At 39.8% G+C, this 19,434-nt stretch overlaps 2 protein-coding genes across 2 annotated transcripts in view; one reads left to right on the top strand and one right to left on the bottom strand.

Annotated features, from left to right (window-relative positions):
- The window catches only part of sgsm1a (small G protein signaling modulator 1a), a gene marked incomplete at its 5' end in the record, with an annotated part of 29,969 nt that extends 29,170 nt beyond the window's left edge, over window positions 1-799 (bottom strand). Inside the window, 2 exons of the mRNA XM_080499445.1 lie at window positions 622-665; window positions 781-799. Of these exons, the coding sequence (XP_080355571.1) occupies window positions 622-665; window positions 781-799 (63 nt within the window). The remainder of the gene's footprint in view (window positions 1-621; window positions 666-780) is intronic.
- Window positions 800-5,015: 4,216 nt separating this feature from the next.
- Window positions 5,016-12,521, top strand: slc6a4b (solute carrier family 6 member 4b; the record flags this gene model as incomplete). Its single annotated transcript, XM_080499449.1, has 13 exons — window positions 5,016-5,232; window positions 6,028-6,162; window positions 6,376-6,595; window positions 6,751-6,889; window positions 7,015-7,149; window positions 8,346-8,449; window positions 9,796-9,923; window positions 10,038-10,150; window positions 10,727-10,858; window positions 11,068-11,167; window positions 11,299-11,399; window positions 12,156-12,323; window positions 12,441-12,521. 13 exons carry the CDS (start codon window positions 5,016-5,018, stop codon window positions 12,519-12,521), a joined length of 1,773 nt encoding a protein of 590 aa, XP_080355575.1.
- Between the last annotated feature and the right edge of the window lie 6,913 nt (window positions 12,522-19,434).

Consider the following 19,434-nt stretch of genomic DNA (forward strand, 5'->3'; position numbering starts at 1 on the left):
AAAATATAATAAAAGGATTTATGGGGGGAAAAAACAAAACACTGTTGACGAAAACCAAAGGAGATGCTTCTGTATTTGTTTGAACTCCAAACATGTGAAATCCACTGACATGCATTAAACAAACACAGACACATGTGGACGTTGTGTGGAAAGGAAAACCACCAAATGATTTACCTAATGATTTACCAGGAGGTTTTTCCTTCTGCCACAAACACTGACGACAGACAATCTGTTTCCTTCGTGCTGCTTCTCCACCCAGAAAAAAAAACACTGAGCTGCAGCACTATCCCTCAAACTCTAGAGCCCAGAATAAAAATGAATAGCTTTCAAAGCAAAACAATAGAAAAAAAATGAAAAATAAACTACTTTTTTTAACCACAGCTATGACTAATGTAACAATAAACAGTTTGTAAAGATGAGGAGCGCCACATCCTCATCCGTCTCAGATGTCATTATGAGGAGAAAAGCCTCAAAAGACTCCCCCCCTTATTAGTTTATTTTATTTTGCATGGCACAGCCCATGATCCTGCACATGAACAGGCTGAACAACGCAACACAGCTTCACACAAACCGGCGTGTTTGTTTTTCCGACTCGATAAGCGCACAGATGAAAACACCCACCTCCTTCTTCACGGTGCGCAACAGCCTCTGGCGGGTTTCTGCTTCTAAAACACGGGACAATTAAAACAAATAAACAAGCAAAATGTTTACAAATAAACTTGTTGGATTTGTAAAAAAAACCAAACAAACTTGTCAAATGATTGAATCCTTTGCTCCCACCTGCCATGATTGTTGCCATGGTTCCAGTCTCCGGTCTGCACGCGGCACGCTCTCATCAGTGGAGTCGGAAGGCTCGCGCTGAGCCCAGCCTGCCTCGAGCTGAGGTGACCCACCTCCACGTGAACACAACGCCCCTTAAAGACACACACCGCTATCTATTGGCTGCGACGACTCACTAATCAAATATGCTTCAAGTAAAGCCCTGATCAGTCAGCGGGCAGTAAACGTTAGCTGCCTACGAGCATATTGTTCAACTACATTATTTGAAATGAGTAACGGTTAGAAAAAACAAAACAAAACAAAACCGTTTGAGCTCTTTATTGTGGTTTTGTAGGGAACTGGCACGCTGCACGTGGATAATTCCTGGGTCTTCCATCTAACAGGGAAAAGTGTTGTGTTTCCGCCATCTGCTGGTCAATATGTGAAAATACTTTCAGAGGATGAGACTGATGGATCAACAAGTGGGAGAGCAAGGAAAAGGTCATAATAACATTTCGTGAAATATGTGGCTACACGGTGGTTTAGTGGAATTTACATCCCTGTTATCCGAACAAAATAAATAAAATACAAAAACGACAGTGTTCTGCCGTTTTTCTTTGATTTATTTTAACTTTGGCTTGTGAGTTGTATAAACGTCTCTCAAAATATTTTATTAAATCATGTTTTTCTCTTTTTTAGAGACATTTTTTTTTAGAGAAAATTTTGACCATGTTCAACTTCAAGCGAATCACAGAAAAAAAGTTAGAAAAATACAAACAAAACTTACTACCGCTACGAACTACTAAAATCAAATACACAACTAGGATCACATACATTACAAGACTACCAACATGTGTCAAGTAATCCACAATGAAAAAAAAAACATGTCTCAAGTAATTAAAAAAAAAATGTATGTAAGATTTTATTTTGGGTTTTTTTTAATTCATAAAAGAAAATATTATGTCTGCATGTGGATAAAGTACTGTAGTGCTTAATTTATCCAAGAACCTTTTTTAATATTCGGAACAAATCCTAATGGTAACATATGCTTGGTCTCATTTATGGGTGAGCATTATGATGGTAAGAAACAAAACTCTCTAGCGTTTAGTGAGAAGCACAATAATATACAAATCTAGAACATCTAGAAATCATTTCAGACTTCTGTTAGGTCGCTTCACTTTACCACATTTGATAAAGAAAAATGATGCAAACTCTTCTGATCCGTCATGATTTGAATCATGCTTTAACTCAAACTGTCCAGAAGATGGAGGTGGTGTCATTTCGTGTTTATACCAAAAACGCAAAGGAGAGCCAATCTATCTAAATGAATTGTAAGTTTTCAGTTTCTGTAGAGCGATGACATCAGTTTTACACTTGAAAGGTGCCGTGAATTCCCCACCAGTGTCAGAATAGGAGCAGGAGGAGTTCGTAAGCTTCACTGAACTAGAGTAACAGGTCCTGGGGCTCTGGGTCCAATTCTCCCTGGAGGACAAAGCTGTCAGGTAAATCAGGTGGTGAATGGACGGAGCGATAACACGAGATGACAGACTGAAAGGAAGGGGCTGAATCCCCTCCTTTTCACTGCTTTTCCTTATAAGCATGAGCTTCAGTCCAGGATTCCCTCGCTGGGATGGCTTTAGATAATATGGGGTAATAGCATGTCTTGGTAAATGTCACAGCAGGACTTCTGCCTGAGTAAACAGCACACTGGAGCTCTTCTGCAAGCTGGCCTTTACCTAAGTGTCAAGGGAAATCTGCATTTGCATTTGCTCGTTTCAGTTGAGAGAGAAATAATTTCTCTATGCCAGCGTATGACGTCTGGAAAGATGCTCTGAAGTGTCAAGTCTATCTAACCAGAGATGCTGAATGCTTGCTTCTCTGAACCACAGCGAGACACAAAACAGTTATTGTGATGAATGGCAAAAAAACACAGGTAAAGATGGACTTAATGCTATTCATGTGTACACGTGTTGCATTCTGGGGGCATTACATTGGCTTACATTAATTCACTGCCAACTGTCATTGAACTGCAAACTTCAAACTAAACCTCATACCGTAATCGTGACTTGAGGGTTACCAACGCCAATTCAGTGATTTCCCTGATGGGGACCTCGGTTTGTGTCTGACACGAGTCTCCATGTGCCACTGTGCAATCAGGTTGAAGTCACCAGCAGAAGAACTGGGCCTCGCACACTTCATACAAACATGAACAAATGTTACCTTTTGAATAAAAACCCAAAACAATTCAACAGAATTTCCAATCAAACCAGATCCACTTTTCAACAATAGCAATCATCATATCTGTCTGTAAAAACACAGCTCAGCGTGCACATGTCCATGTGTGATTAGAGGAGACGTGCTCAAAGCGGTAACAAGGCATGTGAGAGAGGCTCCTGTCAGTCTGATGTTCTTCTGCACATGTGTGCCAATGCAGATTGACAGGATTGTATGTTAGAGAAGCCAAAGCTGTGTGTGCTTTTGTTGTCATGTTGTTATGAATTTGGCCCCCAGGCAACCGCAGCCCCCCCCCCCCCCCAGCTAACTGTTTACTGCTTCCCATCCTGGCTCTGGCAGTGAGAAGACATCTATCTATCTATCTATCTATCTATCTATCTATCTATCTATCTATCTATCTATCTATCTATCTATCTATCTATCTATCTATCTATCTATCTATCTATCTATCTATCTATCTATCTATCTATCTATCTATCTATCTATCTATCTATCTATCTAAAAAAAAACAACCCACTATAGGTGCCACTTGGTTCTTACATAAGTGACAATTGTATGAAGGTCCTGGATGTGCTGCTATCTCAGGATCGTATCTATTTCCCAAAGTAACTTAGTTTTCATGCACTTTCTCTCGGGTCACAGACCCGCATGACTGCAGCTCTCTGGGTATCCAGTTAGTGGCTTTTTGAATCTGCCCGGTACTAAAAGCAGTAGATTTCATTACAAAGTGTTTTTATTAGATTTTCCTAATGAGTCCAGTTAAGCTGCAGTGATTGTATTTGACTGTCTTCACCAAACAATATTACAATTGCAAAGGACCAGGAAGCCCGGATGGTTCAGAATGGTATTTATAGCTTCCTGCTGCAAACTTTTGAAGCGGGCTGAATGTCCGTGGGTTTCAAGGTGAAACAGGTCTTTGAAACACATTTTTGAAAAGTATACTGGTGTATGAGACATGAAGCTGCCCAATGTTTAACAATTTTTACATCATCGCAGCGAATACTAGAGACATTTTTGATTCAGAGGTATATTTTAATGTCTTAGCAAAGTGTAAGTTCCATCTTTTTTTCACGTCTTGCATAAAATTAAAGATCAATCCTTTTGGGGGGGGATTAAATTCTCCCCATTCATAATTACAGTTACATTTAAGTACTCCTGCAAGATGCAGTGAGGTGCTGCAGTGCAGTACAAGGGGCTTAAGGACTTCACGTCAGTGACCTGGTGACCTGTCAGCAGCAGGATTCAAACCTCACAGGTTCTGGGCACAAAGCTGCTTCTGAAAGCTGTGGGCCACCACACTCTCCTTCTGCAGGAAACAATGGATATGTACAGAGAAACAACACTGAGGCAGCACTATAATCAGCATGATGTAATCTTATTACTGTAAAGAACACACACTTTTTTTTTTTTTAAAGAGGAATAAATATCATTTAATTCATGAAAAAAACATAAATCAAAACCAAATAGTGAAGTAATGTGTCACATCATTGTGATTTTCGATGCTCTTTAGTATATCCGCTTCGAAACTTGATCATGAGGTTTCATCCTTTTTTATTTAATTTTATTTCATTGCACGTATTAAATTTTTTTACAGAAGCAATAACTTTATTTTAATGATGGAGCTCGTTATAGCTAGATTTGATAAGGCTATATCATGCTTTGAATGGCTGAAGTGGCGAGAATAAAAAAAACAACTTGGCTCAACCTCTTGCATTCATCTGAATAATATCTTTTTTTTCACCCCCCATCAGACTGAACTTACTATTACAAACTAAGAAAATGATTTGTCGCATGCCTATTTGCCTCGATCAGATTTAACTTAATTAGAAAACAAAAAAAACAAAAACAAAAACAAAGGCTCTGTCCATGTGTGTCCACTAACAGGTATCCCCAAGTGTTTGCTGCAGCCCCACAACTCCTCCCACTGCTCCTGTCGTCGTTAGAGGAGAATCATCCTCCTCTCCGTGGAGCTGATCCTCTGGCTGACTTTTCACAGTCCAGTGCCCCAACAGGACTTGGTCATGGCCGGCAGTCTGACCCACCACGGCTCACCGAACCCGGACAGCTACAGCCCCAACAGCCCGGTCCCGGTCCCGGTCCCGGTCCCGGTCATCACACAGACGGACTCCCGGGACAAATGGAGCAAAAAGATGGATTTTCTCTTATCTGTCATTGGCTTTGCTGTGGACCTGGGGAATGTGTGGAGATTTCCTTACATATGTTATCAAAACGGAGGCGGTGAGTACTTTTATTTGAATTTTATTGTTATTTTAACCAGATTTAAGCGTTGCATAACTTTACATTTCACGTGTGAAGGCAGTTAGTTAAAAAAAAAAAAAAGATATATATATTTCAAGTCTTCAAATAATTCTGCTCAAATTTGTTATTAATTATTCTTAAAGTATCCTGAAGTTTCTGGAGAGCACGGATTACTTATTTAAAAAAAGAAAAACAAAAGTTCACTAACGATAGCGGATCGATTGTTTGGAACCATTTCTGAATTGTTGAGCCTGAAAAAAAAAATCATATCAGGAACTTGGAGGGGAAAAAAATCGGGCAATAAAAAAAAAGTGCTTTGAAAGTGTCAAAGATAGATGCAATATGTGTTACGTAAGTTGGGAGTAGATTGTCTTTTCTTAACAAATTTCCATCAAGTGGTTACATCTCAGCAGCAAACAGATTTAAATGCATGAATAGATTGATGCACCGTATTTTATACAAAAGGCGACCAAGAATTAAAAAACACAAAATGCAAATTCAAAATACATACTGAAAGACTATAGGGTCATATCTCAGGATCCCGTAAATAGAATAGAATAGAATAAAATAGAATAGACTAGTATTTATTCTCTGGAATATGACAGACATGCATCTTCATTTTCTGCATTTGAATTTACATTTTGAACAATCCGTTCATATAATTCTGTCTTTTTTCCCCGCCCCAAGTGTTAAAGTTAACAATCTTTTGGGATTCCGTTAAAAAAGAAAAAGAAAAACTAAAGACCTAACCTGTCCTTCTGCATCTCTCTGCAGGTGCTTTCCTTATTCCTTACATTTTGATGGCCATCTTCGGTGGCGTGCCGCTCTTTTACATGGAGCTGGCACTGGGGCAGTTTCACAGGACCGGAGCGATCTCCATATGGAAACACATCTGTCCCATTTTCAAAGGTAAGACTGCACTCAGCACCATTTTCACATTCAGATCAAACGATTCTATCTTGTGAAATCTGAAAGTGTGAAAAGGGCAATTATAATTCCTATAAATCATTTATACTCTAAGCTCAGTTGAATTATTGGGATCTCATTGTTGTTGACAAAACAATCTGGCGAATGGTTTCAGCGCTGTTTGTCTCTTCTCGTGTCCTCCCGCTTTTCTTTCAGGTATAGGATATGCCATTTGTATCATCGCCCTGTACGTGTCCTTCTACTACAACACCATCATTGCCTGGGCCCTCTTCTACTTCTACTCCTCCTTCTCCAGCATCTTGCCGTGGACAAACTGTGACAACGTGTGGAATACCCGCGACTGCACCAACTATTTTGGCCTGGACAACGTCACCTGGACGAATTCCTCCAGATCTCCGGCAGAGGAATTTTACACGTAAGTGCATGTAAGTGTGAGTAACAGAAACCACGTATATAAATAGCTTTACAGTAATACTCTACACAAATACTGTCAGCCGGAGTGTTTGTACTGGAGCTTCGATCTTGTCTGATGAAAACACGGGCGACGATTCATGTGTGTTATTTCAACAGGAGACACGTTCTCGAGATCCACAAGTCCTCCGGGCTCCGAGACGTCGGGGGTGTCCGCTGGCAGCTGATGCTCTGCCTTTTTCTGATATTCACCATTGTCTACTTCAGCCTCTGGAAGGGGGTAAAGACCTCTGGAAAGGTAGCCGTGCTTTCCCCCTCTGACCATATGGAGGAATATTGTGCATTTTCTGTAATTGCATAGGTTTGATGTGTGGTGCCCTCATCTCTCTGCTTCTCTGATTTATCCATCCTCCGCCACCTCAGGTAGTGTGGGTGACCGCGACTTTGCCCTACATAGTGCTTTTCATCCTGCTAATTCGAGGAGCCACTCTGCCGGGGGCCTGGAGAGGCGTCGTGTTTTACTTAAAGCCCCAGTGGGACAAGCTGCTGGAGACCAGCGTGAGTTGAATGAAGTTGGTTGATCCGATTGTTTCTGTAAGGGATGCACATTGCTCCAGTCTGGAGATAAAACAGCAGCTAAAAGAGCAGGATCATGAAACATTTTTGAGAATTTCATCCACCATTTTAGGGATTTTTTTTTGGTAAAACTTTCATAAAACAGCAAGTCTTTTTATTTTGCTTTTTATAATGCTGATGTAGATTACCTATGAGCACTTTTTTTTAACTTTCCTTGCCTAATGTTTGAATCAGCCATATTAAAACATTAGAAAGAAAACACAGAGCAAGTGAGGGATGAAGATATTCTGAATAATGAATGTTCACATGCAGGTAAGAATAATAACACATGTTCCACATGAGTTTCAAGTGTCGTTTGCATTGTTTCAGTCTGACCAATTATTACTGAGTTGAGAATCACTTTTTAACATCTATATTGTATTTCGTTGCGACAATAGCTGATTAAATAGAAAAACATTTAATATTCTAGTTTCCTTCACTCTGTACAACTTTCTAAAAATGCCCTTAACTCTGCACCAAATCAGTCCAGATATCTAAGATGGGCACGAGTCACCTGAATGAGTGTCCCATTTACTGCACAAGTGAAGCCAATCGCCACATTTGGATCTTCCACGTATTGCTTGTAGTTTCCAACGAGCAGTACATTGATTCAGTCTGAGCCACTTCTCCCCTTGAGAATCTACTCGTATTCCTTTCAGATCTCTGAATCGCCCTCAGCTTCATCCCCGGTCCGCCGTTGTTGTTTGCTCGACATGTGTGAGTGCTTTGGTTTGGAGGGGAATATGGATGAGGTGAAATGAGATGCATAAATAAGCCACAGAGCAGGATAATAACATGCATAATTGGTTTAGATTTTCTGCCCATTAACAAAGGCTTCCCCTCACCAGCATCCAACGCCGCGCTCCTCTTTTTAACGCCGAATGCGAGCTCCTCTTCAGATCTCCCTGCGTACAGCTGTGCGGCAGCGAGGTTTCTGTGTGACACAGCAGCTCCCGTGGTTGACAACATGTAGTGAGAGAAGTTAAGAAATTGATAAATGAAAGACACCAAAAGAGATTGAAGCCATTTCGCTGTATTTTGTATACTTCAGAATACTCCCGCCCCTCGGTAGACGTCTCGGGACGAGTGCATCATGCAGTCTCCAAACAGTGAGACGTGTGTTTCTGTTTGGTCTCCAGGTGTGGGTGGATGCTGCTGCGCAGATATTCTTCTCTCTGGGTCCCGGGTTTGGAGTCCTGTTGGCTCTTTCAAGCTACAACCCTTTCACAAATAACTGCTATCGGTAAGAACAAGCCTCGACACCCACTGAATTATACTCTTATTCATGGAATCAGTGTGTGACTTCAATACAGGAAGGGGGGTTTCTTTTTTTACTTAGTGTGCACTCTTAGAAACACAAGTGTCTATTATTTTAAGATTTCAGTCAAACGACTTTGATCGTTATGTATATCTAATTTAAAACAAGAACAAAATGTACTGGAGAGGTTAGAAGCTACTAAGAGTTTGTAGATTAACAACAAAACCTGGCTTGTTTGTACACCACACACCTTTCTTGTGGAAAATGAGATTTCCCACTTCTGGCGGTCAAGATTTAACCTGATGTGCAAAATACATCAGATTGAAGTTACATAACTAGTAACGGTACCAACCAAGGAATACCCGAAAACAAATCAAACTGAGTAAAGGAATCCTGCATATGTCCAGTGTGACACGTTTGGGCTGATACCCGGGGACCTCGGTGGGCATGTTGGTACGGAAGCTGTAACCTCCTGACCACCAGGAGAAACATTTTTTTTATCCAATTCCCACTTTTTTATAAATTTCCTAATATTTGCAAGGTAATTAGAATACTAAAAACATTTTTTGTTATCATTGAAAAGCCTTCAATGTCCTCTGTCAATACCAACATGAGTCATTTTAGTAAGATGCAATGGGTGAGAGACAGCCAGGTTTAAAAATGTCCACCACAGAGGACAGATTTGAACTACCGGTTGTTCAGGAGGATAAGGACGTATTGTTAATGATTTGAGTTCACCTCGATGCAAAACACTCGTCTCAATTACACAAGCAGAGGTTATTGCATGATATAAACCTAAAGCTGCATTCAGGAAGAGTTCAAATTAGATTGTAGGTTGAGTTGAGTGTGTGTGGAGGACGGGAGCAAACAGAAAACGCTCAGATCTTGAATGAAACTGGATGCTACACGAGTCTCACGTCTCTGAGACCTTTTTAAACTGATTTCCATCACATCTCACAGATATAATGCGTCACCTCTTAGTGTTTTCATGACTTTAATCACAGAGAGAGTTGGGTAGTCAATCTAATATGTGCCTCATTGATTTGAGCAAAAAAAACCTACAGTGGTAGTTTACACTTTTACCCTTTCTTATTATATATATATATATATATATATAATACTTTCATTAATAATTTTTTAAGATGTGATTTCATATTTCCTCATTTCTTTAATATGATTTCATATTTTTACCCTACAGGGTTTAGGGTTAGGTTTAGTAAACATTGGCTGTGTTTTTTTTTCACAGCGAATGAAACGACACTGAAAATATTGAGACGAGATCGTTTACTTGTTACTCGTTTACTTACCACATTAAATTCCTTCCTCCACAGTGATGCCATAGTGACCAGCTTGGTAAACTGTCTGACCAGCTTTGTGTCGGGATTTGTCATTTTCACGGTGCTGGGCTACATGGCCGAGATGAGGAAGGTGAGGGTTGAGGATGTGGCCAGAGATAAAGGTCAGTAAATAAGAGTGATAAGTGAAATCAACAAAGAAAAATAATAATGTTTTTGAGGTTAGGAATCATTAAATACTTTGTTTTATTCATATTTAATTTTGTTCCGCTTTCCAGGACCAAGTTTACTCTTCATTACTTACCCCGAAGCTATTGCTAACATGATGGGCTCTACCTTTTTCGCAATCATCTTCTTCGTGATGATGATCACGCTGGGACTTGACAGCACGGTATGGACTGTCAACTGTTTAATATTGACTGTGTTCTCCAATAACACATGCACACGTGTGGCTGTTTATTATGAACAAGTGAAATATTCTGCTTTATCAATCCATCAATTCACACATCAAACATCTGTTCACATCACACGGAATTCGGTATTATCCTTGCATGAATAAATTGTTTGTTTTTTTCATCACTAAAATTGGCTTTTTAGAAAGCACCTTGAACTTAAGTTGGAAAAATTGTATTTTATTCCTTTTCTTATGTATATTTTTCTCAAGTAGATGACTCAAGGTCCATGTTTACATTATATTTTAATACCATAATCACATTTACATGACCACATAAAAAAAAATCCAATCATGATAGCAATAAACAACAGTGAATTTAATTTGTACGATTTCTCTGTGGAACATGAGCTTTTAACCACTTCATTACTGTGGGTTTCCCCCCCCCCTTCAGTAAGTAATACATGCTCAATTTTAATGTCTTTCAATTCACTTTAAACATGCTCAATAAATGTTATAGCCTGGCTATCTGGAGAAATTGTGACTTTCCAGTAATAACGTCTGTGTGTGTTTCAGTTCGGAGGCCTGGAGGCGATCATCACCGCTGTGTTGGATGAATACCCGGATCATTTCTCTCACAGGCGGGAACTTTTTGTTCTTTGCTTGGTAGTTGTCTGTTTCCTGGGCTCTCTCAGCACTCTTACAAATGTGAGTTTTTCACACAACACTAACCTTTTCAATTAATAAGAGATTACCGTTTCCTTGAATGAATTAACCCTTTGGGTCAGGTAGTTATAGATACAATGTCGGGCATTTATACTACACTAATACTGAAATCTGCAGGAAGTTGATTTCAGGCGTCGATTATCAGTAGTCCACATGAGACAGCGAGTGACGTCTGATTCTGTTATTAACAGGGTGGTGCCTATGTGGTGAAGCTGTTGGAGGAATTTGGAGTTGGATGCTCCATTATTGCAGTGGGTTTCCTTGAGGCTATTGCAGTTTCCTGGTTCTATGGTAAATTTAAAAAAAAATCATCTTGATTGACTTTTTTCAGTCTTTCATTTGTAACTTGATAAGGCTTTCAATCATGTATTTTGAATACGCAAAGTCAAACAATGTGACTTCTGTCTTTCTTCTGCTTTCAGGTATCAAAAGGTTTAGCAATGACGTGCAGGCGATGCTCGGCACATCTCCAGGGCTATTCTGGAAAGTTTGCTGGGTTGCCATCAGTCCAGCATTTCTGGCGGTAAGAGATGTACTCTGAGCTGGAGTTATAGTAGACACAGTCCAAAGCCTGCATGCCCTTTAACCACTTTTGATTTTGGCTTGATGCTTTAGTGACCATGCAATCCTCAAAAAAAGAAAAAAAAAGAAATGTACACCCATGTCATGGAATGATCAATTCCCTGTTGCAGTTGACCAAATCCATTGACCAACAGAGCAAACTATGCATAAAAGCTTGGCGTAAAGCTCAAAAGACGACTGGAACAGTGACCGTAGACCAAACTGCTTAATCCACACATCTTCTTTACCTCTTTAACCATTTTGGGTTGCTGGAAATGAACTAATCTCCACTGATGACAAGTGAAGGCAGGGTTCACTATGGACGCATGCACGAACCTACCTCCTGGTAATTTAGTCACCAAATAAGCCTGAACTCCCTTTTTGGAATTTGAGAGGGAATCAGGAGAAATCCCACATTCGTACAAGGTTCTCTCAATGTGAAATATAATCCATAAAACCTTTTTTCCACAAAACACAAATGTCAGTCTCCCTCCTCTACATATCTTTTATTCACATCCAGCTCCCTGGAGGCCTTCCCTGTTGACATTCAGCAATATAACACCAGTGTGATTTTCTTTCTGTGTTTATTAAATAGTGGAAGACTTTGACAGGTAGATTACCCACCTCCGGTATTTTCCTTACTGACCGATATGAAAATTCCATTCACATAAATGGAAATGCTAAACATGGAAATGCTCTATATGCCCACTCTCCTCAGTATATCATAGTGAGCTCCCTGCTGAAAGCGCCACCCCTCACACTGTTCGACTACAAGTACCCAGACTGGAGCATCACAGTGGGCTACATGATGGGCCTCTCGTCCTTCATGTGGATCCCAATCTACATGGTCTACAAGTTGGTGTGGACGCCTGGTTCTCTGAAACAGGTCAGTGGAGAAAGAGAAAGAACGAGTGGAGTGCAAACAAAGGAAAACACAAACTTTCTCACACATTTTCTGCTACCCCCCCCCCCCCCCCAATGACTGCATTGTTTCCTACTACAGAGGCTGGCAGTGTGTCTGAGACCAGAGAGGACAATACCAGATATCCACACTGACAACCTCAACATGGCTGCTGTCCCATGAAGAGAAAACACCTTTTGTCTGCTTTTAGACTCCCATCAAAACCAGTTTGAAGTTGTACGTCACTGAATCTGAACCCGACTCAACGTCAAGGCTGCTTTATGGTTACTGTTAAAAGGTCGTTGCTGCTAAATTGGTAACTGTAAAAGGAGCTGAGATAGCAGTACTCAGTTCCTTTGCTGTATGTGTGATTGTCTGTGTGACTCAGACCTGCATCACCTGGATAGTTTCTAGCTTTCATATATCACCATTTTCAAGTGTTCTTGTGATTTTAGGAGTCGATGGCAAATTCTAAGTTTGTCTGTATCTATCTTATGAGGAGAGGAAGCCAAGGAACATTTTTTTTTCTTTTCCAAAGGTAACAGCACACGGTTTTTATTGTATGGGAACATTTCTCCCTGAACTTATCAATGTAGCCGCACATTGTATGCGATTTCAGATTCAGTGGAACCAAATTTGAACTCGCTGACTCTAAATAATACTGTTATTTCAACAGTGCTGTATTTCAGGTCCCATAGTGCACAGTGCTTGTGTTGCAAGCGCTTGATATTTCTGATAAAAGTGTTTACCGTTTTCCGACTAATGATTCCATTGGATAGAAGTGAGGTAAACAGGCAAAGAACAAAACAATATGATAATCAACTGACTATAATTATATCCTCACGGGACCAATGACTTCTCTGTGGTGAACATATTATCCACTAGCCATCTCTCTGTACTCTTTGTGCTTTTCTGCTTAATCCCGTTGTATTTTAACGAAGACAATGGGCTTTCCATTCACACATTATATTAGAATATTAGGTGGATCGCAAATTTAAAAAATAAATAAAATGAAAAAAATGATATATTTTGCCCCCACCAGGTCCCAGGAGGATAAATTAAAGTCCTTCATTAGTTGGATGGATTTCTGCTTTTTAACAGGCAATGCCCAAGCACTTTACCTAGGTGTAGTCATATGTGTGTGACAACAGATTCTAAATTCAAAATGCCAGTTTGGTCTTCACCCGACTGACTTCATTTGACACCAGGCTGCCTGATTTGCCTTAATCTGAATAAGTATTACACTATATGTAAAAAAATTATAATGTAAATTTCCTAGTGACATATTATAATAGATTATTATTGTGCCTCTCCAGACAAAATGTAATTCTCTCATGAAAGACTGTTTTTTGCAGATATGCTGTAAACTTTGTTTTAGTTGAAGTGTTGATGTATCTATAAAAGTTTATATCTTATTTACCTTAACAGAGTAATGTGATGAGCAAGGTGATGATTGTTGTGTGATTTATTTCCTGTTGTGGTTTCTGTTGAAAGATGTGCATGAAGTACAAATACAGTATAAAGTACATACTAGGTCTCTGTGCATTTTTTTAAATCTCTGAGGTTGAACACAATTATTAATATAAAAACTGCACAGTATTAAATTCCACTGCTAATCATTAAATTCAGTGTATTCCACAGCGCATTGTTTTCTTGCAAATCTCTGTGCGGCGATCTTCTTTGTGACGGTGGTGGCTGCTCCCTGCTATTAGATATTCTAATTAACAAGTTAATTTGCAGCATCCAGAATCCATCAACATACAAGGGAACAGAGCGGCTGAAACCTTCAAATTATCCCCAGCGGGATTACATGATCTCCACTAACAGAGCCCCTCAGATCTTTACTTAGCTAGTTTTTATTCAAGGCGGAGCCGATCACTCTAAGGATGACAGGTATGAACACATACATGAGAGCAGGGAGTGTTTCTGAACATGCGATTCCCTCAATGGGCGGTTGGTTGATGGACGTGCAGATCAAAGCCCTTTTGTGTCAGTGACTGCCATTGAAGTAGAAATCAGACCAGCACAACAGACACATAAAAGAGACGCTGCTAAAAGGGCAGAACCTCCACCACCTGAGATGAACAGCTTGACAAGCAGCATCCATCCTTCTCCTATGACCACTTTATCGAGAATAAAGTGGCAACAAGCTGGTGCAGAAACATTTCTTTGAACTGTGGAAGGAAACTCGGCACCGGGTGAACCTAGACACTTAACCCACAACCTGACATTCAACCCACGTCTATTTTCATTGTAAAGTGACATCGATAACCACTACAACACTGTAGCACCATGTTGAAGAATAGCAGATTCAGAAGAAAAATGACATGGATACTGTTAAAACGCCTGATACTATAAAAAATGATAAAATATAGCATTTGTAATTTGGAAATTACAAACTGGCTTATGCCGTTTCTGGTTATTGTGCTGATTTATCTCGGAGTGTCCCGTGCTATTAAAAAAAATTATATTTGATATGTGTTTTTTCAGACTATCATCTCAAAAGTGGCGCCTAGAGATGAATGCAAAATGGAAACATATTTAGCTGTCCTTCTATACTACTTATTCCTGTTCAGGAAAGCTGGAATCACGGGGTGCTGGAGCCAAACCCAGCTAACTGTGGGTGAGGGTTCATGCATACATGTTTTTGGATCCAGGTTTTATACAGACCTCTGGCAAAATCTGCGAGGACAAGTGAGATCCACCTTATCTAAATAAACACATCTTGGGGAACAAAAGAAAATAAACTAATCAATTAACTCTACTTGTTTTGAGTATAAGGATGCGAAATTTGCGTTGAAAATTTGAGACATATTTGAAACTTCATGAAAGAAAGTATTCTCTTATTCAAGCCCTTCCTTCTGCATCAGTTATTGAAACATGCATGTTGTGCATAATACAATATGATGCTATATTAACCTTTAATATGAAACATTTCAACATTCAGAACAAAAATGCAGAAGGTGAAATAAAACTTAACTGATTGGCACAACTTTTGTCCACAATACCTACAAGCAATAGATTATTGCTAGTAACATGTTAGATCTCAGTGTATTTTTTTAGTTTCTTTATCATTTAGATTGCATATTTTTTTATATGGTTTCCATATATTCAGAGACCAAGAAATGTTAACAATTGCGCCATCTACCTGAACCTGCACTTGTAAATCACCCCCACGATGACGACACATCATTTCTGTCCTGCTAACATTTAAAGATAGCTTATTATCATCAACCTAAAAATGTCTAATTGCACTACACTACTTGCTATTTCTTCTATAAAGTTGAAGTATTTGCACAATGTTTTGTAATAAAGTTGCTGAGCAACCACAGTAAATAATCCTGATCTTAATATTGACCAAAATTGGCATTTTTTTTCAGAGAATTTGGTCCAAATGGGGCCAGTGGCTGATCAAAACTGAACTTTGGACACGTTTTTTTTAAAAATTGGGAGTTCAATCTGTGTTTAAAGCAGTGTGAATTTAGTTAACCGACATACAATACTTCATTCAGAGGATCTTGGTAACACAAAAAACACTGACTTCATCTCTTCCCATGATATCTTTTCACTTGAGTTTTTAGGACAAACATGAACTAAACAAAAATCATAAAGACATGGCAAGTGAAAAATCTTAAGGGACAATATGTATTGATTTATTGGACAAGTAAAGATGTTATGATAGCATTCATATTCATTGAAATATGGGTGGAAACAGACAAATAAGATTAAAGTCAGTTACTTTTCAAATAAACAGAGTGTATTTTTCAGTATTTCCCCACCTTCATTTACAAGTGTATTTTCTTATTGACCTCATTAACAACATCAACAGTCAATTCAGCTTAAATACTTCCACGCATCCAAATTAAAACAGGATCCCTGACTTCACGTTGAAATGAAACACTTTCTTTTTGTGATGAATCAATTCAGGAAGCCTCCGGTTTTCATTCCAGGCTTCCGTGGGTGGCATTTCCTGACGCTCATTAAGCTTCTCTGCCATGTAACCAAGAGTCATAAGAGTTTATAACAGTGTGGACTCTTCTTTAGAAGATGAAGATGAAAGGCCACGTACATCAGTCATGCAGAGTAATTACATGAGGATATAACCTCAAGGAGCTTGACCTTTCCATCTATTCTTCATTGCTCTTTGACATTTCACAAATTGTAAATGTGATGAAGGCCTCACACTTGTTTGATGGTAACCGGTAAAAGAAGAATTGTCATTTGTCCTTTTTTTTTTAACACCTATTCCAACAGAAAACACACAAAGGTTTCAGTGTCCTGCGGGACAGGAAAAACTAACTTAAAAAAATGAATTAAAAATACATATACTGAACAAAAATATAAATGCAACACTTTTGCTTTTGCTCCCAATTTTCATGAGCTGAACTCAAAAATGTAAAACATGTTCTATATATGTACTAAAGACCTATTTCTCAGAAATACTTTTCACAAATCGGTCCAAATCTGTGTGAGTGAGCGCTTCTCCTTTGCCGAGATGATCCATCCTCACAGACTCACCTGTGCAGTATTCATGTTGTCCAATCAGCATCTTGACATGCCACACCTGGGACGTGGGATGGATTATTTCGGCAAAAGGAGAAGTGCTCACTAACACAGATTTAGACAGATTTGTGAACAATATTTGAGAGAAATAGGCCTTTTAGCATACATAGAAAATCTTAGATCTTTGTGTTCAGCCCATGAAAAATAAAAGTGTTGTGTTTATATTTTTGCTCAGTGTATATATACATGCATATACAATACTTACAAATGTCTTTATTTTATTTACTATTATCACTAATTGATTTGTACAAGCAAAGGTTGTTTTTTCAATGTTTTTTCAGGTATGAGTGTTAAAAGGCACCAAGCTGCACAGTAACACAGCGGCTTTAGGACCCAGATCTCTCAGCGGAAGAAGAAACACCTTAGCTCCAAACATCATCACCATCATCATCATCATCATCACCATCATCACCATCACCTCCTCCAGCCCCTCCGCAGCCGCGATGCAGCGCCTGGTCCCCGCCGCGGTGCTGCAGTGTGTCGGTGTGTTGGCCGGGGCTCAGCAGGAGGAGTCCGGCCTCACCGAGAGGTCCTACGTGGTCCTGGAGAAGCAGGATCTAGGTGAGAGCTCGCGCTGCGATGGGGGGGGGGGAGGCTGTCACTGCAGGAAGTGAAGGCAGGAGGTGGCCGGACAGGACCGTGTTTTCATGCTGCTTCTTTGTCTGCATCCACCGCCGTCACAGGTTTAATCCTGCCTGCTCTTCCCTCGTTTCCCCTCTCCCACAGTCGTGCTGGGGAGCGTCCTCGGAGTTCTGCTGCTGCTCATGATCATCATGGCCGTGTGTGTTTACAAGCCTCTGGCAGGTCGATGAAACTGGAGCTCGTGACAGAGAGGGAGGGACAGACCCGCCCCCCCCCCACGTCACAGACACACCTGCACGGACTGCAAACACACCTCACTGAAGACTCACAGGATGACTGTGCTCCTTCATCTCAGGATATCTGTGTATTTCCCCCCCTAATCCACTGGACGTGATTTTCTGTTTTTATATTTAGTGCGAGTACTGTGCTTTGAGTTTTCACTGTGCAAAAAGAAAGAAAGAAAGGTGAATGCACTTCGAAATTCTCTGCAGAAATTGAGTCGGTTGTATCCTAGATTTTATTTGACTGAAATACATGTTTGAGAATAGTACGTCTAAGGAGCTGTGCACCAGACTTATTCTGACAAAGTTAAAGCGTCTGGATGCTTCCAATAATGCCGTTTATGCATCTGGATCTCCAATAGCCTTTAACAACTAAATCTTTGGACGTGAAAGTCATTATAAAGTCAGACATCAATCAAAATTGAGCCTAATGGTATTCTGCTGTTTGTGATATTGACAATCCTGCTTTACCAGAGCAGAGGTGAACGTCAGAAGATCCATACATCAAGCTTATTATCATTTGGATGTTTAAACTTCAGCAGTTGTGTAAGAAATTCAGAGATTGACACATGGTTTCACTATTTAAAAAAAAAAAAGTTCTTTATTTATTGTCTCAAGGGACAATTAGTGAGTTTAAACCATAATCAGGATCTCTAACTTGAGTTCTGTCAACATAAAACTTTTAGCTGCTTTACAAAGTCACATCAGTAATTTATTTAGTCTACACTGTGACACGACAAGTCTGAAAGACAGCGGTCGGTGCAGACAATGCGACTGGGAGCTGATTATTCCCGGAGGGACTATTTCAATTTCCCTGTAGTTGAATTAGCTCTTAGTTTAACTTGGTTGAAGACTTCTGTCTCACATGTGACGAGGCAAAGCTGAAGCGGTGCCGAAACTCAAAACAGTTAAGAAACCAGCTTGATCCTGTTTTGTTTTACTGTCATGCAATATTCTCATCATTTTTGCAGAAGTAAACATTTAGGAATGACAAGTTGAAACACTGGAGATAGGACAGATCACCAAGTTGCAGTGAAAGATGGGGGGGGGGACGTATTGATAAATCCCAATGTAAGATTTATGGCAGTAACAGCAGGGCGTATGAATGGAGAGGTACGAGCCAGAGAGAAGGTCCAACCCACAGTCAAACATGCTGGTGGGAATAGTAACAACTGGGGGTGAAGCTTTGAAGAACTATTAAAAGATCAAGGGGAGCTGACCGGCGTGAACCGTCCTGAACGGTCACCTGACCTCAGCCCCATCTCTTCATCTTTTAACGGCAACACTCACAAGCAGAAAGCCAAACATTTCATCTCGAGGAGGGTTTGGATCATGCAGGAACAAAACGGAATGATGAGACTCTGCCCAAACCAGAGGAGGAGCCGTCATGAAAACAAGGGTAGAAGAAACTAGACATTCTAAAATACATTTGGGTGTGTCTGATACGCAACTGTCGGACCTGACTGTATAGTTATTTATGTCTGTATTTGTGTTGAAACACTTGTAAATGGAGTAATATTGAAATTATATAAAACATTCACCAAACTAGATTATACGAGGGAAATTAATTGTATGCCTACATGGTATTTCTTTTTTTCTTATTTATTTTCTCATGTGATTTCTTTTTTAGGGGAGTTCATATCTGGGAGGAAATATTATGCTTTGATTTT

Source organism: Blennius ocellaris (assembly GCF_963422515.1).
Source record: "Blennius ocellaris genome assembly, chromosome: 7".
Lineage (NCBI taxonomy): Eukaryota > Metazoa > Chordata > Actinopteri > Blenniiformes > Blenniidae > Blennius > Blennius ocellaris.